At 39.9% G+C, this 23,625-nt stretch overlaps 1 protein-coding gene across 4 annotated transcripts in view; it reads left to right on the top strand.

Moving 5' to 3' along the window:
- Positions 1-23,625, top strand: part of ELMOD1 (ELMO domain containing 1) — a 70,748-nt gene that overhangs the window by 33,774 nt on the left and 13,349 nt on the right. For 3 of the 4 annotated variants that reach the window (XM_032790705.2, XM_032790708.2, XM_032790706.2), the window contains 7 exons: positions 3,799-3,944; positions 4,084-4,112; positions 6,758-6,855; positions 14,268-14,397; positions 20,526-20,659; positions 21,945-22,013; positions 22,466-22,489. In XM_032790705.2, the coding sequence (XP_032646596.1) occupies positions 3,799-3,944; positions 4,084-4,112; positions 6,758-6,855; positions 14,268-14,397; positions 20,526-20,659; positions 21,945-22,013; positions 22,466-22,489 (630 nt within the window). The remainder of the gene's footprint in view (positions 1-3,798; positions 3,945-4,083; positions 4,113-6,757; positions 6,856-14,267; positions 14,398-20,525; positions 20,660-21,944; positions 22,014-22,465; positions 22,490-23,625) is intronic. The other variant, XM_032790707.2, reaches the window with a different exon arrangement.

Genomic DNA, 23,625 nt, shown 5'->3' with positions numbered 1-23,625 from the left:
GGTTGTTAGTAATAAAAATAACCTAGGATTTATCTAGCTCTTTTCATCTGTAGATCTCAAAATGCTGTACAAAGGAGGTCAGTATCATTATCCACATTTTATAGGCGGGAATAGCCATGTGTAGTACAAGCCATACACAAAGTTATAATGATGAACATAAATTGGAACCGGGGAAAAACAGCTCTGGAGTCCAAACTCCTTGTTAATGATAAGCACGTTTCATCATTGAATCTAAAGGCAGTGACCGAATAACATGTCACAACTAGCAAGTTTTTGACACTTTATCCATTTCCAAGAACATTTGTTTTCCATGAAACCAGATTTTTACCAGTAGTGAAAGATGGATTGTAATGTTTAAGCTCCAAGGGAATGAGTTAACTACGATCATACAGTTATTATAAAGGAGCTATGCTGTTTTTATGAGTGATTCTATACATTGGAAATAAACATTTTGATTGAGCAGCTTGCTTGAAGTTAAATGGATCTTTCTTTATGCAAAGAAGAGACGACCACTGTGGTCTACAGACATTGCTGAAATAGGAGTATATTATAATCACGGAATTCACTGCACGCCAATAGTACGTGATTTTAATTTACAGCACAGATCAGTGATCAAAAAGCACATTTTTTGTCTTACTCCATTTAGGTCCCATCCATCAGTGCTCTCAGATAAAACTCCAATTTACTCCATTGGGAGTTTTGCCTTAGTAGGAATGAAGCAGAGCACTTTAGTGTTCCTTCAGCTTCATCATGTATCTGTTGCTAAGTTGTGCTTGTTTTCGTGTTTGAAGATAGTAACCTAATCCAGGATAGCAATCACCACAATGACTCATGGGGCATATGTGACTGCAGGAATACTGAAATGTCCACCTTTAGAGACTATTTTTGCAGGAGCAGAATTGAAGATTATGGATGAAGACATTGGCTGCCTTTGCGTGACACATTTTATTCTCTCCTTTCGCCTGATTTATACTTCTGACTGCTGCAAAGACCCTAACAATGTCTATGCATCTACTTAATGGTGGGATTTTTTTTTTCCTGATTGCTATTTTGTTTGCTCTCTTAATTCTAAGAGCAAATCCTCACTTCTTTTTTTTAATGTGCAAGAACATTTTAATGCTAGCAACTGGGTTATTCTTCATATCTGTGTATTGATTCAGATACCAGAGAGGACACATTTAGGCTATGTTTACACTACAGCTTATGCCTGCATAATTTGTTGCTCAGGGGTGTGAATAAACCACTCACCCGAGGGACATAAATTACACCAGCATAAGCGCTGGTGTGGACAGCACTTTGTCGATGGGAGAGATTTTGCCATTGGCATAGAGCATGTTCACCATATGTGGCACAGTTGCACCGGTGTATGTATAGACAAGCCCTTAGAATCTTCAGGCTTTGTGACTGAATCCAAAATACACATTTCCTGTGGCATAAACACTAAGGGGACACCTGGGCAAGTTAAGACAAATTAACTAATGGTGTAAAGTCAAAGCACATTAGTTCAGGTGCATTTAATCCTCATGTGGATACTCCTATTCAGATGTAAAGTGGCCTTCCTTGGGTTTAGCTTAATCCTCCTTCAAAGAGGATTAAATTAAACTGAAGCAAGCGAAGCACCTGCACAGGGGTTTAATGCACTTTTTATCTTCACACCTTTAGTTATTGTGGCTTAATTTTCCTTAGGGTATGTCTACACTTAAAATGCTACAGCAGCACAGCTATAGCCCTTCAGTGTAGACACTACATACACTGACATCGGCATAGATAAACCACCTCCCCCAGAGGAAACTAGGATTAGGTCCGCTTAACTAGGCCACTTTGAGGTGTGGATTTTTCACACCCTGAGTGACCTTGTTATGCCAATCTAATTTTCTGTTGTAGAGCAGACCTTAGCGTCTCCATGTAAATGTGCTCATAGGGACTGATCTTTACCTCTTGTGAATTGATGCTGCTCTATTAGTGCTGAGCCAGTTTCCACTGGTTGAGTATCTTACACAGTGACCAGGTCTACACTACAAAGTTTTGTTGGCTTAGCTATGTTGGTCTGGAGTGTGTGTAAAAAAACAAAAACCCTGGCTGACATAGCTATGCCTGCAAACCCCGAGTGCAAATGCAGCTATGCTGAGAGAATAGTGCTTCTGTTGGCATAGCTGTTGTCATGTGGGGACATGGTGTTACTGTGTCAACAGAAAACTCCTTCTGGCAGTGTAAGTCACATCTACATTAGGGGACTCTGCTTGTATAGCTATACTGCCAAAGCATATGAAATGGAAACAAGGCTTTACTATTTCAGTATAACTAATTTCAAGAACTTGATATATAAGCTTAAATTCGGGGTCTGTTGCCAAATATGTTGGTTTTTTATAATCTGTTTTCCAAATATTCTTGGCACTTACATAGCATTCATCCCATTACTTCCTTTATATAAAATTATAGTAGAATGAGAGATATGGAACTTAACGGGTTGCTCTTCTTGAGCCCTTCTAACATAATACAATTGAAAACTAATGAATCATTCTCCCAATTATCAGGACTATTTTTGTAATTAGACTGTTGCTTCCAAAATTAGGGCCTGATTCTCTGGAGTGCTGAATGCTTCCTGCACTTCCGTCCACTCCTAGTGAAGTGAATGGGAGTTAAGAGCTCCACTCTTCAGGATCTGGCCCTTCAGATCCACAGCAATAAAAGGGCTACATGGATAATTTGCTCAGAGAATGTATTTCTTGCTTCTGAAGGTTTTTCTGCACATAATAGTCACAGTTCTGTGACAATTGTTTTAACTGCAGGCATGTTGTTGTGGCTTTACTTATCCCCTCCTAAATAAACACAGCTAATAATAATAATTGTGGAACACTTGCTGCCATCACATAGTTCACTCTGTGTGTTGTATCCCTTTTCCCCCTTTCTCTGTCTTACCTATTTAGACTGTAAGCTCTTTGGGGGCAGAGGCCATTTATTACCCTGTGTTTGTATAGTCCCCATCCTTGGTTGATCCTTAAGCAGCACCATAATAAATGCAATAACATGCATTTGTTAGAATTTTTATTTTAGTAACAAAATTTTAACATGAATAAAATAGAATCCTCTTCAGAACTGCAGCGTTTCCAGACATCTGTGACTTGTGGTTATTATAAACACTGCTGTATGGCTGCTCCCCATCTTCAAAGGGCTGAACAAACATTGGCCGTTCTTCAGGAATCATCCCTGTTCAGGACAGCCACTTAAAGGCCTAGTTAAAGGAAGATTCAGTGCTTTCCCTAAGTAGGGCCATTCATTCTCATGCACCCCTGGAAATTAGGTATCATCATTGTATTAATCAGTATTAATAGTCCTTTAACTTCTCAGTCAAGATGAGAGGTTGAGTGACTGGCCCAAGGGGATAGCGTTTGTATCGGAGCAGGATATAGAATTAAGGAGTTGTGGCTCACTAGACTTTACTATAATCATTCTGAGGTCTGTACATCTCTTATTATATGGGCATAATTCCTGTTGACATTAATAAGACTTACGCACACAAACTCATATATTAAGAGGGAAAAAACTTCATATAAGTAAAATTCTTTTGGGGATTATTTTCTGAGCTGATTCTTGGTTTGGCTTTGTTTACCTGGGTAAAACTGAAGGGTCTGATTCTGCAAACCTTACATGTATAAGTAATCTATTGCGGAATAAGACTCCATATGTTCCATATGTATAAAAGGTTTGTCCTTCAGATATACAGTTAGGTGTCTTAATCATCTATTTTATTTAGACAAATTCAGTTCCAGATTCTCACTTTAAGGTTTCCTTTGACAGAATGTTTGTCCAGGTGTGCCTGTACTTCTACTGTAAATGTTTGTGGCGTTGTCTGAAATTTGTGGTGAGGAAATTAACGGGACGATGTGAATTACAAAGGATCTGTTACAATATCAAGCCTGGGGCTAGCAGAACTATGAAGATAGGTAAGTGTAAAATACCTGGTATTCCTCACATTCCTGTTCTTTGTCCATAAGTGTGGCCACGACACACACACAGTGTATGTTGTTTGGCTTGAAAATGAACTGAGATAATTACATTTTTAAATAATTGTTTTCTTAACAGAGACATCACTGAGGGGTTCAAAAAATAAGGTGAGTGAACTTCTCTCTCCCTCTTTCTCCCATATACTTTTCCACTCAGCATTTCAGAGCATGCCTGTTTCCAATTTGTAAAATGAAATTTAACAGTAGAGGAAAACATGTTTGTCACGGGATACAACCCTCATCACCAAACTGGCACTGCTGCCTCCTAGTCTTGCTGCAGATTAGCCCAAGACCAATGCCCATGTCCGAGTTCTGCATACCAGCATTCTCTCTGCTCCTCCCTGCTGCACCTCTCTCAGCTCCCAAAACTGCAGCATCCTCTTTGTGACTCAGCTCTCAGGCTATGCCATAATCTGTGTTTCCGCTTTCCGAGGGATGGAAGGGGGTAACTGTCCAACAGTCCAGCCATTTCCTTAGTAGGGAGGTGGGGATCCGGGCCCGCCTACTACTCTGGGCCCCAGCCCAGGGACTCTGTAAATAACAGCCTCCTGCTGTGCTCCTCTGTAACCTCTGTCAATGCTGCTGTGTTTCCCTGGGCCCTTTCCCCATAGCCCCAGCACCTTCTTCACCCTTACCTCAGGGCACTGCTCAGTACCAGCAGCCAGCCAGGAGTCCCTCTCCCTCCCCCAGTCCCTTCTGGCAGCTGCTCTGTCCAAGATGCTTAGTTCTCTCAGCTCTCCAGGGACACAGTCCTTACTCCCTGAGCTGCCAGCAGCAACTGACCCTGCAGCTCCCTTTTATCCCAGCCCGCTGGGCCCAAATTGGGTGCTCTTTGCAACTACTCTCTGACTGGCTGTGCTTCACACAGCCTCTCAGGGCTGCTCGGAGGACTTGCCTCCCTTGCTCCTTCCGGGGCAGGGCATGATTAACCCCTTCTATGCCTGTGTGGGCTAGACACCCCATCACAGTGTTCACTTGTCAAAATTAGCACACTAGTTTTCCCACCTCACAAAATCTATATAAAGACGGACACACTAGCATAAATAGCAGCCTCTCCTCATGAGAAGTCTGTGGCTAGAGTAGCAGGTGATTTTGCAAGATAAGGTTGAGTTGTTCAACAAAATTATATTGGGAAACTGTTTGTGTTTATACAATGCTTAGTACGTTGTCGGCAGTAATGGAGACAAATAAGAAAAGGGAGAAAGGATGATCTTGTGGTTAAGGCACTGGACTAAGACTTAGGAGTCCTTGGTTCAGTTCCTGATTTTGCCAAAGACTTCTTGTGTGACCAGGGGCAATTCATTGAATCACCCTGTGCCTCAGTTTTTCTATCTGTAAAAATGGGGTTATTACTTTTGTACCTTATGGTGATTGGGGGACATGTAGAAGTACCTGGGCAGTTTGTGTTTTGTCCCTCACTTTCATGAATGTTCATAAAAATATTAAAAACAGCCTCTCAGTCTTTTCTCCTCAAACTGTAAAATTAGAATTCTATTATCTTAAATACATTGCACAAGTTAAAACAAAGAGCAAGAGAACATAAAAACTATATTTTTAAACTATACACTTCTGTCTGAGAAGGGAAGTCCGATGTCATTGGAAAGCATGTTATTTATATCTGCATTTTTAAAAAATTTCACAAAATAAACTAAATGGCATCTACTTTATACATATTACAGTGCCACTAATGGAAATGGATAGTATGGCTCTACATTTAGAAAATATGACCTATGAGGCAAGCTTGAAAGAATTAGACATGTTCAGTCCAGAGAAGAGAAGACTGAGGGGGATGTAATAAGTCTTCAGATATGTGAAAGGTTGTTATAAGGAAGACCAGTGATAAATTTTTCTCCAAATCTACCAGTGGTAGGACAGGAAATAATGGTCTTAGTTTGAAGCAAGGGAGACTTAGGTTAGGTGTTAGGAAAAACTTTCTAACTATAAGGTTAGTTTCTAAGCACAGAAACAGGTTACCTAGGGAGACTGTGGAATGCCCATCCTTGGAGGATTTTAAGAACATCTTGGATGCTATCAGGGCTGGACTAGATGACCTCTTGAGGTTCCTTCCAGACCTATGTTTCTGTGATTCTGTTCTACATACTGAATACGTGCATACATGCAAGTGACAAATGAGGTTGCCAGAGCAAATTCTCAAAAGATTCAATCCATTTTGAACTTCTCTGAGTTCTTGCTAGATTTTGATAATTTGATGGTTCAGAGGTTCTTTCCTATCAATTCATTCTAGAGATTGTGCATCTCTAATCTTTGTAATGGGATCACTTGGAATACATGAAAAAAAAATTCTTGCTCAATTGCTATATGCCCAGAGTGTGTCAGTTTAACTTACACAACACTCGAATATACTATGTACTTTGGTACTTTTATACCAAATGGAGGCCAGAAATGCAGATATATTTTTCTGAATTAGTGGTTTCAGTTAAGTTCCTATTAGACAAAAGTCCACAATACAAAACATCTTCGCAGTTGGCAGCCGCCATAGAGATGTACAGGATTGAGTGAGCCTGGGAAAGTAACCTGGCTTCTCACTAGGAGGGAGGATGATCAGAATCAAGGTGAGGGATTAAACACATTGGAAGGGCTGCTCAGAGTGTATTTGTTCTGTGTGCAGATAGAAAGGTTGAGTTTCCCTGGCTGTCAATCTAGAAGTTCTCATGTGCATCATATTCCACCACAATGAGTATCCACTAAATGTCATCATATAGTAGTTAATTTATGTTAAAACATATTTCCAGCTGCTGCAAACTTCAGTAAGTGTTCATCCAGATGCCATTGAAAAAACTATAGACGACATCATGGAACTGAAAAAGATTAATCCAGATATAAATCCACAGTAAGTTTTTATTTCTTTATCAGAAAACTTGGAACTGTTGCTGTCTTTACTGTGAATCAGGCGTTCATGCTTAGTTTTATTTCTCAGTGTGAATCTGCTCTGTGCTTCTTGTTCAAATAATGCTACTGAAAAATAAGTAATCTTTTATGGTGCCTATAATTTCCAACAGTCCTGTGCCTCTTTACTTGATTGTTTTCTGAATCTTGCTGTCTTTTTTTATAAATTGATATACAAACTATATGGTGGTCTCTCCCCCTGGGATGAAATGCAGCTGTAGTTGGTGTTCATGGCAATAAAAATGATGGCTTTTTAGCAATGCACAGCAACATTACAGAGCAGTTTAGTGCAGGGAAGAAAGAAGCAATTCAAACAATATTCTTATTTCTAACTAAAATTCTCTTTTAACTTACCCAAGTTGGAATTTTGACTGGGGCAACATGATTAACACTCTTTTTTTAACTTAAATGCCACAAGATGTCATTCACCAAAAGTGTTCAGGACTTTGGTTTTATTTCTCATGCAAAAGATGGTATTTCAAAAAGGAGTGACGATTTTCGGGTTACCTCGATGTTCTGGGTGTCCAACTTATGACACCCTACAGGGGCTTGATTTTGAAGAAAGTGACAAGAACCTCCTGAAAATTCTTTTCTTTAAGTCAAATATTGGATGCTTCCTGGAAGAGAGATTGTAGTTAACCACAGGTGGATGGACTCGATTCAGGAATCCCTGGGTGAAATAATGTGGTCTGTGTTATGCAGGTCATCTGTATAACTCAGATGTACCCTGCAGGTTATGCGGACTGGAGCATCACAATGGTCCCTTCTGAGTTGTAGTTTACAGCTCTTGCAGTGACAGCGCAGTGATTTCAGCAGGTATTTACTTTACACCTTAGGCCTGGTCTACACTACGCGTTTAAACCGATTTTAGCAGCGTGCCGCTTCTGTTGAGGCAACATACCAGGTATACAATACACGGTTGACAGTGTGTGTGGAAAAAAAAAAGCTGAACAGGCTCCATGGTTGCTGTGCGGTGGCGTCTGCCAGGGCAATCAGGGGAAAGGGCACGAAATCATTGTCTGCCGTTGCTTTGCACAGAGAGCAGATGAGGTGATGACATTTACCCAAATCACCGCGACACTGTTTTTGCACCATCATGCACTGGGGTCTCACACCCAAATTCCAATGGCGGGGAAGACGTGCGGAACTATGGGGGTAGCTACGGGATAGCTACCACAGTGCACGCCTCCAGAAACGCGTAGCCTTGATTGGACATGGACGCAGACCATGGACGCACACCACCGAATTAATGTGCTTAGTGTGGCCGCGTGCACTCGACTTTATACAATCTCTGTTTTAGAAAACCGATTTCTGTAAAATCGGAATAATCCCGTAGTGTAGACATACCCTTAGGATTGAGTTGTTTGTGTTGTATGAAATCAGGATCTTTCTCTTTCTTCCTGTCAGCAGTTCAGTATCTTGTTAACTCCCCCACTGAGTAAGTGTTTTACCCTCTGTGTGTACCCTCCGTGCTTCTCAGCCCTGCCAGTTATAGCCATCACAATGTTTCAGACAGGCAGGTGTGAGCTTGCATTAATATATTATCTGCGGAATCCTAGCTGATATCTCTGTAGTCACCCCAGTGTTTGCACAGAGGTAGTGTGTTGGTCAGTGCTTTAATCTGTTCTCAAAACTGCTCAGCATGTTCCAGTTTTGCTCAGTGCTATATGTATCTCTGCTTCCCAGAGTAAACAGGCACTTGTATGCCTTTCGAGTGTTCCCATATCCATTTTGAAAGCTCCTTTCTACTGTACAGTTACCTGCCTTTCTCCCCACCTCTCCCCTTCTTTCACTCTCACTCACACACAGCCATACTGGGTCAGACCAAAGGTCCATTTAGCCCAGTATCTTGTCTTTGTCGGTGGCCAATACCAGGTGCCCCAGAGGGAACGAACAGAACAGGGCAATCATCAAGTGATCTATCCCGTTGCCCATTCCCAGCTTCTGGCGAACAGAGGCTAGAGACACCATCCCTGCCCATCCTGGCTAATAGCCATTGATGGACCTATCCTCCAGGAACTTATCTAGTTCTTTTTGAAACCTGTTATAGTCTTGGCCTTCACAACGTCCTCTGGCAAAAAAGTTCCACATACTAACTCAGCATTGTGTGAAAAAATCCTTCCTCTTGTTTAAACCTGCTGCTTATTAATTTCATTTGTTGACCCCTAGTTCTTGTGTTATGAAAAGGAGTAAATAAGACTTATTTACTTTCTCCTCACCAGTCATGATTTTATAGACCTCTGTCATATCCTCCCTTAGTCATCTATTTATCAAGCTGAAATGTCCCAGTCTTGTTAATCTCTCCTCATATGAAAGCTGTTCCATACCCCTAATCATTTTTGTTGCCCTTTTCTGAACCTTTTTCAATTCCAATACATCGTTTTTTGCGATAGGGTGACCACACCTGCATGCAGTGTTCAAGATGTGTGCGTGCCATGGATTTATATAGAGGCCATATGATATTTTCTGTCTTATCTGTCCCTTTCCTAATGAGTGCCGACATTCTGCTAGCTTTTTTAACTGCTGCTGCACATTGAGTGGGTGTTTTCAGAGAACTATCCACAATGACTCCAAGATCCCCATCATTTTATCTGTGTAGTTGAGATTGTTTTCTTCTCCCCTGCTTGGGTTGTTTATTAATAAGTAGATATCCCTTCATGTCCCAGACTGATTTGTGAATCTCCAACCAAATTAACGTTCTCTTTCCCCTGTCCCCCATAGGGTATCTCTGAAGCCCCTAGCATAATTGTTAGGAAATAGGTCAGCCTCTGCATCAAAGCCTTAAAATCCTCAGTTCAGTAACTTCATCTATAGCAAAAATGATGTGTTGATGGATGCTATCTCATTTGCCACACCTTCTGTCTGTGCCTGGTGAGAGCACATCTTGGATATTGTGCAGTGCTTAGAACACCTCAGTATCTCTGAAAGATCTTGATATGTTGGAGCAAATTCAGAGGAGCAAAATGGTAAAGGGTCAGACAAGACTGCGTAAATACTACAAGAAAGATAGGTTTGGCTTGATTAGCTGGTGATACGATAGCCAGGCCTATTCAGGTAAATCACTTTTCTCACAGGCTTACTTTGATGGGATGGCTCAGTTGGCAATGGTGTTTGGTGGCAAAGACGCAACATGGGGTTGTAGGCTCTATGCTACTAGAGATGCCGCGTTTCAGAAGAGATACAAAGTCAAGGTCCAGATGAGCAGTGGTCAATCAAACCAGAGCTTCAGGGCTCCATCCTACAAAGCACTGAGCACTTTGTTCCCAATCTAGAAAAGCATTTAAGCACATTTTTAACTTTGCCCAGGGCTACTCACGTGCTTAACTTGAAGCATATGTTCAAGTGATTTCCTAGATTTGGCAAAAATAACGAGGAGTCCTTGTGGCACCTTAGAGACTAACAAATTTATGTGAGTATAAGCTTTTGTGGGCTAAAACCCACTTCATCAGATGCATGGAGTGGAAAATACAGTAGGGAGGTATAAATACACAGCATATGAAAAGATGGGAATTGCCTTACCAAGTGCGGGGGGGTCAGTGCTAACGAGCCAATTCAGTTAAGGTGGAAGCGGCCTATTAACAGTTGACGAGGGGGTGAATAGCAAGGGAAGGAAAATCACTTTTGTAGTGCTAATGAGGCCAAGGCAATCAAGGTGGCCCCTTTCAAACAGTTGACAAGAAGGTGTGAGTATCAGCAGATGCAAATTAGTTTTTGTAGTGACCCATCCACTCCCAGTCTTTATTCAGGCCTAATTTGGTGGTGTCCAGTTTGCAAATTAATTCCTATTCTCCAGTTTCTTGTTGAAGTCTATTTTTGAAGTTTTTTTTTGTTGAAGAATGGCCACTTTTAAGTCTGTTATTGAGTGTCCAGGGAGATTGAAGTGTTCTCCTACAGGTTTTTGCAGGGCTTTGGAGCAGAGCCCGGAACTGGAGTGTGGAGCAGCTCTGGAGCAGGGGAGCTGCAGGTTTTTGCCTGGAGCTGGAGTGGAGCTGGAGCACAGCTACAAAGCCCTGGGGTTTTGAATGTCTGATTTGTGTCCATTTATTCTTTTGCATAGAGACTGTCAGGTTTGGCCTAGGTACGTGGCAGAGGGGCATTGCTGGCACATGATGGCATATATCACATTGGTAGATGTGCAGATGAACAAGACCCTGATGGTGTGGCTGATGTGGTTAGGTCCTGTGATGGTGTCCCTTGAATAGATATGGGGACGAAGTTGGCACTAGGGTTTGTTGCAGAGATTGGTTCCTGGGTTAGTGTTTTTGTTGTGTGCTGTGTAGTTGCTGGTGAGTATTTGCTTCAGGTTGGGGCTGTCTGTAAGCGAGGGCTGGTCTGTCTCCCCAAGTCTGTGAGAGTGAGGGATCATCCTTCAGGATAGGTTGTAGATCCTTGATCATGCACTGGTGATGTTCTGTTCCTTTTTTTGTTGGGCCTGGGTACTCTTCTGGCTCTGTCAATCTGTTTCTTCACTTCAGCAGGTGGGTATTGTAGTTTTAAGAACACTTGATAAAGATCCTGTAGGTGTTTGTCTCTGTCTGAGGGATTGGAGCCTATGTGGTTGTATCTTAGAGCGTGGCTGTAGACAATGGATTGTGTGATGTGGTCCGGATGAAAGCTGGGTATGCTCCACACTCTGCAGGTCTGAGCCCTTAGTGAACATAATTTTTCTAACCCTTGATTAAATATATCCAACAGCAGGCATATTTTATAGAGGAGTGTATGAGTACGTATGTATTGTGTGTGTGTTAGGTACCAAGGACTGTAGTTAAGGTTGCCAAACACTTTCTATTATAAGACCTTGTTTTAGTTGCTTATAAATTTGTCAAATTTTAACCATTTGGGCTGAAAATTTACATGCCAGCTATATACCTCGGGGTGAATTTTGTTGGGGAAATTTCAGAAAAATTGTTCAGCCATTTCTCCAAATGAGATGAGGAAAAATATTGTTTTGTCCATGTTTTAAAAAAAAAAAATCTAAAAACTGCATCACTGAGAAGCTCTAGTGTCCCAATGCTTTGGAGCAAGGACTTGTCCTAGCACTTGAGATATACACCTTTTACTATCTCTGTAAAAATTTGTTCAAATTTGGCCAAGTTTGCACATCTGAAAATCTGTTTGCACATTTACTCAGTAGAGACTTGTCAGAATTTGGTGGCAAAGTTTTCCAAAGATTCCGTCTCTGCTGTGTGTACTCCATCCCAGGGCTGCAGAGGTGAATGGGACTTTTCCTGCAATTGCTGTTCCTGCTAGCTAGGGGTTACTGGTGCCAAGAAAAAGAATTTAAGAGGAGAAAGATTCCTGGTCCTTTGTCCTCAGTGCTCCCCCTGCTTTTACCCTATCAGCAAGGATGAGAAAGAGGAAACAGCCTGATTGGAATGCAAAGGTGTGAGGAGCTAGTTCTGAGGCAGGGTGGTGGTGGTGTGTGTGTATCGGGGAATGGAAAGATGAGGGGGAAGACTGGGACAAGGGGCTGAGGGGATGGAGAGGAGACTGTATATATGGTGGTGGATTCTAGTTCAAACACAGATTATTTTGGGGCAATTCTATGGCCTGTGTTATACCAGAGTTCAGACTAGATAACCATTATGGTCCCTTCTGACCTTGGAATCTATCCATACATCTATGTATAGATAGATATAGTGTGTGTATACTACAGACAAATTTAAAAACTGTGTGTCCATAAGATTGTATAAATATAATTTAAAAAAAAAAGTAATTCTAATTTGAATAATTACTTTTTGTCTATCTAAATTAGCCTTGCGGTTTCAGTTGCCAGTGGTATTCTTCTTTCCCTGCTCTAAACTGTGATGTGTCATTGCGGTAGTTAAGCCCCATTATGGCAGCATTTTAGAATGAGGTGAAAACATTTATATGTAGTTTACTAAAGCACGTTTTCATTCTTTGGATTGGAAGGTACTATAAAAATGAAGCATATAAACACCAAAGAAGGAGCAGACTTGTTTAGGGTAGACTAAGAGTGTATAACTAGGAGTCATAGTATGAAACTGAGGCAAGGAAAAATATCCTAATGAATATCTATTCCGCTCAGCAGAATAGTCTTCAAAGATAAGTGGAAGTTTTTATGTTCAAGTCATTTAATCCTACAATAGATTAAACGAAGTACCGAACAGGACAGTCTTGCATTTTTAGAGAAATGGACCTAATAGATCATATCATCTCTGATATCTTTGATTTAGTGGCATGCAAAAGGCACTGAAATTAAGGGGATTGTGCTTTCCTTACTCGTGTTAGGGATTATATTAATTTGAGATTTTATGGAAATATTTTTTAAATACCTGCCTAAATATTCATAGCATGTTTCCATATGCAATACTAAAGGTATTGGTATTCAATAACATTAGTATATAATTGCATTTAATAATATGCTGTAGACTGTCCAACCTAACACTTGAATAAATTGTCGTAATTTAAAGCAGTAGAAGCCTAGTGACTTTTAAATAGTGCATAAAAATCCTAAAATGTGTTGACTTACATTAGAGTGAAAACAGAACCATTATAGCAGTTCTCAGCATGTGAGGCAAAAAATGACAACCTAAGGGCAGATCCCATAAAGGCTGCATAAGACGCATTAGTTCAGGTTTTTTGCTCTATTGTGTGGGCTTTTGTGACGTGGAAACAAAACATAGTTTTAGTGTTTAAGTCAATGTGAATTTTTTAGTTCATCGCTGTCTCAGAGCTTTTTTTGAGAAGCTGTGGTTTGCGTGAAGGGAAAGATCTGATGCAGTCCTTTTTAGCAGGCATCCACACGGCTGCTGTATACAGTGAGAATGGGATGTTAACAAATGTGAGAGATTTCACTGCTGTTCTTGGGGGAGAGGGGGCATGGAATTAACTTACAAAGAAAGTCCAAATACTAAAGAGAGCTAGTAAATGGCAAAATTGTGCCATGTACAAGATCTCTTTAAATAGGGTGACCATCTGTCCCGTTTTTAAATGGACATTTCCGTTTTTGAGGATTTTTTCTTATATAGGTGCCTATTACCCCTCACCCCTGTCCTGTTTTTTCGCAGTTGCTATGTGGTAACCCTATCTTTAAATGTAGTTTTTCTAGTGAGAAGAATTCACCCCATTAAAATTCTTCCTCCATAATTAAACTTATTAAAGCTTTTGATTCACTGAGGATATTCATATAATTTAAGGTTTCAGTGGTAGCCATGTTAAATGGTAGTCTGTATCAGCAAAAAAATGAGGCGTCCTTGTGGCACCTTAGAGACTAACAAATTTATATATTTGGGCATAAGCTTTCGTGGGCTAGAACCCGCTTATGCCCAAATAAATGAAGTGTCTGTGTACAGTATAGTACCCTACCTCATTGTTTGACTTCTTTTTGCTTAGGTTAGGAGTATCTCTTCAGGCCTGTCTCCTACAGATTGTAGGGTACAGAAATCTGGTTGCAGAGGTTGAAAAGCTGCGCAGAGAGCCATATGATTCAGAGAATCCCCAACATGAAGAGATGCTTCTAAAGGTGAGCGCTGAAATCACTTTGACATAGAACACTTGCTTCCTGGTGATTCCACATGCCCTATTTGTAAAAGCGTCATATACAGTTTCCACTGGTGGTACTTAACTTCCTCCATGCTCTTTTAAAATGGCATATTTCAGCAGTATTCATCAACACAGGTTGTAAGTTGCTAGACATGCAGCTACCCTGCACTTATTTATGAACACTGTTATGGATTTACAGGCTCCGTGCTATGCCCCAGCCTTTAAACAGTCAGACCTTCAGGGGCTCACACTTTTCCAGAAGGGCTGGCCACTTGGCCTCAACTCCTCTGAGACTGGCCTTTGGGATCCAACAATCCCTGTTTCTTGGCATGAGCTCATAACTGTGAATCCAGTTGAGGTAGACTTCTGTTCAGAGATTTTCTATGCCCTTTGGGGATCAGTGCACATCAGTAAGTAGAACCAGCAACAACAGGAAATCTTTTCCAAAGCCGGGTAGGTTTTAATAGCTGGAATACAATGTTGGGAAGTCCTTAGGTTAGCAGAGAGAACGAAAGGTTAAGACAGGATTCATATTGGCTAAAGTCAGGGCTCCATTAGGCCAGCTTGTTCCGGAATCCATCTTAGCACTCTCACACTGTCCCTTTGTCTCTCAGTCCCAAGTGAAAGCGCCTGTATGTCTGAGAACCCTGTATTTGTCACAGGCCCCTGACACCTTCACCAACAGATCATCAAGTGTAAACTCCTGGGGCACTATAACAACCTTAACATGGAGTCACACTGTCATCTTGTGTACTCCAATCTGTCTTGCCATCCAGGTAAGCTTCCCTTTGTAACAGAGATGGTACCCTTACATCATGAATCACAGCAATATTCAGGCTACTTCCAGTCCCAAAGGACCAGCCACTTTTTCCCCAGGTCAAATGCACCTTAGATATCACACCAAAGACAACGCGCGTAGTCAGTCCTACAATAAACTATGTACAGATTTAATGAAAAGAAAAGGAAATTAGAGAGTTACTTGCAAGGTTAAAGCTGATAAACATACAACGACAAATGAGTTCCAATCGTAAGTTTCAAAAAAAGTAATAGAAACTTCTATAATAAGCAGCAAAGAGTCCTGTGGCACCTTATAGACTAACAGATGTATTGGAGCATGAGCTTTCTCTATAATAAGCAAGCTCTATATGTCCTTTAGGGATAATCCAGGGTAAGCACTAGGGATCTTTTGCTTATGCCTAATAATCCTTGCTCCCTAGAGTCCGAGCAGCATAAACACACAGTTCCTCCTTGTTAGAGGTTTTTATTCCTTTTCCCTCCTTCTGCTCTGAGTGGCAAACTTGGCTGATGGGAGGAATCCACTTGCAAGACTCATCTTCATGGGGGAGGGAGAGTAAACAACAAAGTCTTTTGTCCTCTTTAATGTTCCATTGTAACCCTTCTGGTGTCAATGGACCTTCCTCCTTGGGAAGGACATAACTTCATCTGTTGGAGACCAGCATTTCACACTACAATAGAACCTCAGAGTTATGAACATTTCAGGGATGGAGGTTGTTTGTAACTCTGGATTGTTTGTAATTCTGAACAAAATGTTATGGTGCTTCTTTCAAAAGTCCACAACTGAACGTTGACTTAATATAGCTTTGAAACTTTTCTTTGCCGAAATAAAATGCTGCTCTTAACAGTCTTAATTTAAATGAAACAAGCACCGAAACAGTTTCCTTACATGGTTGCATTTTTTTTCAACATTTCCTTTATTTTTATATTTTGGTAGTTTAACACAGTACTGTACTGTTCAGTGTTTGCTTTTTATTGTGTACTTCTGCTTCCAGATGAGATGTGTAGTTTACCAGTCAGTTCATAACTCTGGTGTTCATAACTCTGAGCTTCTACTGTAGTTAATGTCTCTCTCCTGTCTGGTGATCTATACAGTTAGAGGCTGTCCTAGTATAATTCCTCAATCTGAACCTTAGAGTTCACATATGAGGTACTAGCAGTGGTAAACGTCTGTCCCAAATCTGGACTTTAGCGTCCAAAATCTGGGTGCTTACCTGAAACTCCCCCAAGCTCACTACCAGCTTGGATTTTACTTCGCTGCCACCAGATAAGATTTAGGCTCTTATCAGCCTGGGTTCCCCAAATACTCCTAGGGGGACCCCCTCTGTGGCCTCCCCAACTTCCTTTGGGAAGACCCCCCACGACTCAGAAATCTGAGTCTACCGGTAAGGGAAAAATCCCCCCTCCCTTCCCTCTCTCCGGGGTCCTGCTCTGAGCCACTTGAGGGAATTGATGCAATCTCCTTTACATCACAATACCAAGAAAACCTTGTCTCCTTTCTCTCCAAAGAGACAGTTTCAAACACAGGGAAACTAAAGTGATTCTTTCTCTCTTTCCCTGTAGCCTGTTCCCGCCCTGGGGACGATAGGAAAATGACCCACAGCCTGGGCTTTTCCCTTCCCCCCCCCCTTTAGCCTGTCACAGATGTAACAGAGCTCTTGGGCACAAAAATTCCTTTCCCCTTTGCCTCACTAGGAAAGAAACTTCCACAAGTTTTAAAAAGAAAACTTTATATAAAAAGAAAGAAAATACAGAACAATAATACTGCATTAAAAGATCAATACAGGCTCTTGCTTATAGGAAAATGTGAATAACCAGTTTGATTTAAAAAATAGCCAATTCAAATCAATCCAGCAATCAACACCCAGTAAATACAACACAAAGCCAATAACAGCCTATTACTTTGTTTTCTTTTGTACTTACAGACTTTTAGTAGAATATTTGAGATAAGATGGAGTTAGAAGAAAAGCTTGTTTACCCACAGCCGAGGAAACAACAAAGACCCTGAGTACACAAATTCCCGCCCCTGACTTTTAAAAAAATCCAGTTCTCTGATTGGGCCTCTGGTCAGGTGTTTGGTTCCCCCTTTGTTCACCCTTTATAGGTAAAAGAAAATTAACCCTTACCTATCTACTTATGACAGAGGCTTACAGTGCAAACACTTACAATGTGGGATGCAGATGTTATAAGTGAGATTAGTGCATGCAGCAACTCACAAGCATTCAGTAAAGTCTGAACACGTACTTGTAATTCTCACACTTATTTTAACAGTACTAACACACAGGTGAGCCAGACTGATTTCAGCTGTGTATTTGTCAGTATTCAGTGGAGGCCAAGGGACCTTGGCATGGCTTGGCACCAGGTCTTTCAGTGTCAGACCTTTGTTCTAGGAGAAGCATTTTAACTCCTCTGCTCCTAGAGGGTAAGAATGCAAAGTTTGATGGGAGAGACACATGTTCACAAAAATCATGCCAAAAATTCCCACTTTTGTCACCAACACAAAGCCTAGAAATATGTTCTACTATTTGGATGCGCCCACAGATGTCTATTACTTACCTGACTGACAATCCCACGCTCTTGCTGCCTTTGGCAATAGAACTGAGCTGTCATTTTTGTAGTGAAGGAATGTCTGAACATTTCCTTCAAGCAAAGAACCAAGTTTATTTTTCTCCAGCATTAGGCAAAGTAAATTCTCTTGTTTCTGAATGTGTTGACTTCTTACTCCAGAAGCAGACCTCCAGCTATAATTATTTCAAAATCAGGTGTGTGTGGGTTGAATATATATTAAAAACTTTATATATAATAATACACAATTAAAGTAATATTGCAGTCAGTCAACTCTGGTTTCCAGGTTATATAGAGCCAAAACTGACTAGTCTAGTGAGTTTTCAGTGCCGCTCTTCAGAATCATTGTTGGCAGCAGTGAAACTGATAAGAATCAGATCAGAATCACTACGCAATTCTTTAGGGACAGCCCTGTGCTTAAGCAGAAGCAGGCACTCGCCTTACTCACTAAAGAACAGAGCTCAAAAACAGAAGCTGTGGGATGGGATAGGGTAGCAGAGACACCTTCCTTGTAGCAGTCAGAGCTGAAGAAGGGGTAGAGTAATGGGGAAAGTATCTATTGCCATAACGATTCAGTCCAATGTTTCATGTAGTCCAGTATCCTGTCTCTGAAAATGGCCAGGACCAGATGCTTCAGAGAAGGTACAAGAAGCTCTGCAATTTTACTGGTGAGGGGATAACCTGCCCCCAAGGAAAAATTTCCTCCTAACACACCTATTTCACCCAGCAAATTCCTGAAATAGAGCTCTTCTCATCATGAATAAACTTGAACAGTCTTTGAAAAACAAACATTTGATTGTTTTATTAAAAGTTATAATTGGTATCTCTGAATAACACTATCATCATCTGCAGCATCATTTGTAACTTTGCAGAATGATAGCCTAGGGAGAGTCATTTCAAGGAGTCACTTGGGAGTCATTGAAATCCATGGGAGGTAAGTCCCTAAGTGCTTTAGAAAATCCCAGTAAGCACTTATTTGCATCTTTAAGTCCCTAAACAATTTTAAAAACCTGGCCTCCCCCAAGTGCCTGAATCTCTTTGGGATGTAGGCTCCTAAATCATATAGGTGCTTTTGAAAATTTTTTCTCCTAAATTAGAACTAAAGCCAGATGGAAACTGATTGTAATAAGAAAAATATTTGTGCAAATTTTATTTTAAACAGTAAAGTTCTTCCTGTTTTTAAAATAAGGACATTGATGTCCAGTTTCCACTATTTGCCTCCCATACCATTTATCAAGCATCAGTTTGCAGCATGCTTTTAACATAAGAGTTAGTGAATACCAAATAGCGGTCTGTCTGGGACTTCGATTTGTTTTCAGTTCACATCAGAGAAGATTAGGTTGATTCCTCCTCATTGTTTCTAGACATTCTGATTAAATGATCTCTCCAGTGGGAAATTCTCCTAGTTCTTAATGGTTATTATTTATTCATGTTACCAGAAGGACATTTTGTGAGATAAGGTAAAGATTTATCCAATGTGATTGAACTAGTGAAGAATAATATTGATGCAGTGAATACAGTTGCTGGCTGTATAAGCAAGAATTAGGAAATGTGCTTAAAATATTACATGCTGTTGCATACGATGATAGAACAGGAAATGTTAATAAAGATAAAGCTTATTTTTTTAAAAGTTGAACAAATGGTTTTATATAGTTTTAAAAATTAAATTGCATTTTGAATTCTAGAATGTGAAGTTTCTGTAATATTATAAATTATGAGTCCTGGAATTTCATTTCCCCTCCTAGTATTTAATGATTTTTTGTACTTCAAGAATACTTTTTCATACGAGTGCTCCTTGAGACATTGGTCAAGAATATCTGAGTGAGCTGATGATACGGTGATAGTAGATTTTAGATTAACAGCAATTGTCTTATTCACATCAGAATGAGAAAATGTATTGTTTTATGCCATGGTACATAAATATGTACATTGTGTGCCTCTTATTTGAATAATCCTGCCAATTTAAGCATTTTATTGGGTGTCCATCATTGTGGCATCTAGGCATGGTATTCACTGTGGATGTAGTTTCATAAACGGCTTTAAAATGGCGATTATAAAAAGATATGTAGGAGCAAAGGCATCTAAAATGCCTATGAAAATGACCCATCTCTCTGACTATCCCTTCCCACAACTAGATACTGTGGACCAATGAAACTTGGTTGATTTACACCAGTTTGTTCAATCATGGTAACTTTTTTTTGTTGTTGTTTGTATGTGAGCTCAGTGAAGGCCTCCTCCCTGAATTAAGTATGAAGGTGAACTATGCCATTCTTGTTTAGGTTTTTCTCTCTTATATTTTCAGTGCAGTTTCAGCCAAGTCACCACTCTCAATTTCTGATAATTCTAGAGTATTGCAAAAGATGTATGAGAAAAGATTGCTGCAGAGCCTTATGGAACTGAGAAGGTTGATTGCCTGCTGGCATGTCAGTTATTTACAACAAAATGCTAACATATTTCTGACTCTGCTTATGGAGGCAGTTTCTATTTCGATGCGTAAAGTGTATAAAGAAACGAGTGTGTGCTTTGTACAACTCTTGTATAATGTCAAAGGGGGGTTCCTAGGGTAGTATTTGAATTGTTCGCAATATTAAAAAAAAAAATTTTTAGGGGCTGGTACCTGGCCACAGGCTCTTGTTGCTGAATGCTATGCATAGTGATGCACTTAAGTTGCATGGAGAAATTCATAAAAATAAAGACCTACTATATACATGGAAAACTTAATCGTTAACTTCTCTGTAATATTCCTAGTTATGGAAGTGTTTGAAGCCTGATTGCCCATTGGAAGCTCGGATTTCGAAGCAGTGGTGTGAAATTGGTTTCCAAGGAGATGATCCTAAAACAGATTTTAGAGGGATGGGCCTCCTGGGATTGTATAACCTGTTGTAAGTAGATATACAGATACTTGAGTTTGAAGATGTAATGCTACTTCTACTAATATAACACAAATGTTGATGTTGTTAACAGTTTATAGGCATAATTCCTGAAACACTAAAGACTCATCTCAGAAAACTGTGTCAAATAAAACAATTTTATCTTGAGATAGAAATATTTCTTAAAAACCTTAAGCCACGAAACTTGAAATTTAGACAATGCACATGGTTTACTGTGGTAATTCTGTTTATGTTAAGTTTGTACTCATTTGTGAAACATTAAACAAACATGAGAACAGAAGCATTTCCGTTAAGCATATAGCATTTATTTTGTTTTATAGTATTTTTTGTGTGTGTAGAGAGAGACTCTGTAAAAAAAAAAAAAAAAAATACAAAAAACTTGTTTGTCTGCCTATATGTTGGCTCCTTTGAGGAGTTTTGTTCTGACTTATTGGTTGGAACTGAAAAAATGCCATCACTGTTAGTTATTGTCTGTAGTTAGATCACATTGAATCTTATAATTAGATCCTGAAAAAAAAATTTGATTGCTTTGGTGAATTTTAAATAGCCTTTTATTTTTTCATTATTTGCTACCATAATATCTGTCTGTTTGATTTTTGACATCTGTCAGTATTAAATAACACAAAAATCCTGTGCTTCTTCCATCCCTTGATCTAAAGATATCTAAGTATTTTACAATTGTTTAATAAACTACTCCTCACAACATCCCTGGGAGGTCAGGAAAATGTTTATTTCATGGTACAGAGTGGGAATCAGAAAGGTTCAGTGACTCAGCCAATGTCGGTCTGTGGCAGAGCTTATCTTAGAATTCCAGCTCCTGGTTCCGAATTCTAAGCTTTAATCACAAAAGAAATCATTCCCGTTGTACTTGGTATTGTGACGGCCAGTCTTAGCTGACAATTTGGGAACTGAACTGAGGCTCTCCAGAGCTAAAAGCAGGAGCTGCTACAGTTTGAGCTCAAGTGCCACAGCTCTGTAGCTGGGGCTATAACAGACTCCTATCCTGTGCGTATTAGGGACAGAGGTGGGACATGTAACATGCACTCCTTAATATGTACATAAAGATATCTGGATACTTTATATATACACACTGATCATTTTAAAAATATATTATCAATATATTAAAGCATTTTATATACCATCGTACCTATGCAGAACTGCCCTTGGCAATATTTGAAAGGATTGAGACTATTGTATGAGCATAGGTTGCCAGCATTAAGAATTTCCTGACTTTGTTCACAAATTGCATTAAGTATTTTAATGTGTGCACCTACAGATATTTTGCTGAATGGGATGCTGCAGTAGCTCAGCAAGTTCTCTCCGATTCCCTTCAGCCGAAACACAGGTAATGCTTGAGGCTAACAATAAATTGACTTCAAATAAATTTTTGTTAGACTTGTGTGCTCAGGTATTGCCATATGCTGTCTCTGGGGCTGTCTACGTGGAGAGTTAATGCACGGCACAGTGGGGTGTAAATCTACAGCACCCTAGCCTGCTGCGCACTAACTGGCCGTACAGACCCTACTGTCATGTACTAAAAGTTCCCTAGTGTGCTTTGACCTACTGCTGTTTGAAATGCTAACTGTCCTTATAGGCAAGCCCTGTCTGTAAATTAAAATAGCTCGCTACTGTAAATTAATCAGATTGAGAGGACAAACTCATGTATTTCATGTACTGAATCAGACATAGTTTATTTTATTGCTAAATATTTTCATTTTATTCCATATTCTTTTAATTTTAAGCTACTTATCTTTTTATGTGCTTTTCTTTAATTCTCTCTTGTCTTTCACCATGAAGGGACATCACTAAAGAGGAGCTGAGGTATTATTTTCTCTCCTTTCAGTTTTGTAAGCTTTTACATGTAAATAAAGATCAAACCATATTTGGAGTAAACCAACATTTATCCAAGTGTTCTCCAAGAGTGTACTTGATGTATTCCCTTCTTTAGCTCAATGCTGCAGTGGTCACCAGATCTTACTGGCGGCACAGGGATATGGTGCAATTAAACATACTGATGTTTATAAGATCAAATGTCAGCCTTGCTTCATCATATGTAAAGCAGATTCTGCGTATTGTAGCTACAACTGGACAAATTTGTTGCAAATAAAACGTGTGACAAATTTAGCTCTTTAATTAAAATTCTCAGGTCATGCAAACAGTTCCAGACTTCTGTAACCCTGACTTACTAGTCAGAAGTATTTGACGAATAGTTTGGGCTAACAGTTTTAAGCTTACAAGTTGTTCATATCAACTGTCTGCTATTCCTTAATTGTGATCACAGGGCTGCCAGTGTCAGATACTTTAGAAGAAGATGCAAGAAGCTAATCTAGTGGGTAATAATGGAAAAGCCTATCTGTAGGGAAAGTTTCTGCCCCTCCTCCCCAAAAGCTCAGGCAGGCAGTTGCCCAAAAGAACAAAAATGTTTATTCCTTGTGTTCTCATTATCCATATAAAGAATCCATTTTTAGTCCTGCTAAGCTCTTGGCCTCTGTAATATCTTGTGACAATGAGTTCCACATGCATTGCATAAAATATCACTTCGTGTTATCATTTTTAAATTTTTGTGTCAATGGACATCTCCTTGCTCTTGTAGTAAGAGAATATGAAAATTGGAGCAATCAATTAACTTCTCTATGCAGTTGCTTAATTTATATACATCTATTGTGTGTCCCCTTTAATTCATCTCATCACTAAATGTTGTGTAGTGTACAAGGCAAGCACAAAGTATTATTAAGGCCTGTCAGAACCAGGAATAGGATTTGAGACTACCTGACTCATCGGTCAGTAGTCTTTTTATATCTTATATTTTTATTTAAGCAATGAGTGGGGGCGGGGGAGTCCATACAGAAGTTATAGCTTTCAGAGTGGTAGCAGTATTAGTGTGCATCAGCAAAAACAATGAGGAGTCCTTGTGGCACCTTAGAGACTAACAAATTTATTTAGGCATAAGCTTTTGT

The sequence above is a fragment of the Chelonoidis abingdonii genome, chromosome 1, assembly GCF_003597395.2.
Source record: "Chelonoidis abingdonii isolate Lonesome George chromosome 1, CheloAbing_2.0, whole genome shotgun sequence".
In the NCBI taxonomy this organism is placed as follows: Eukaryota; Metazoa; Chordata; order Testudines; family Testudinidae; genus Chelonoidis; species Chelonoidis abingdonii.
The sequence above is the reverse complement of the archived record's forward strand: the minus strand, read 5'-3'. Positions and strand labels throughout refer to the sequence as shown.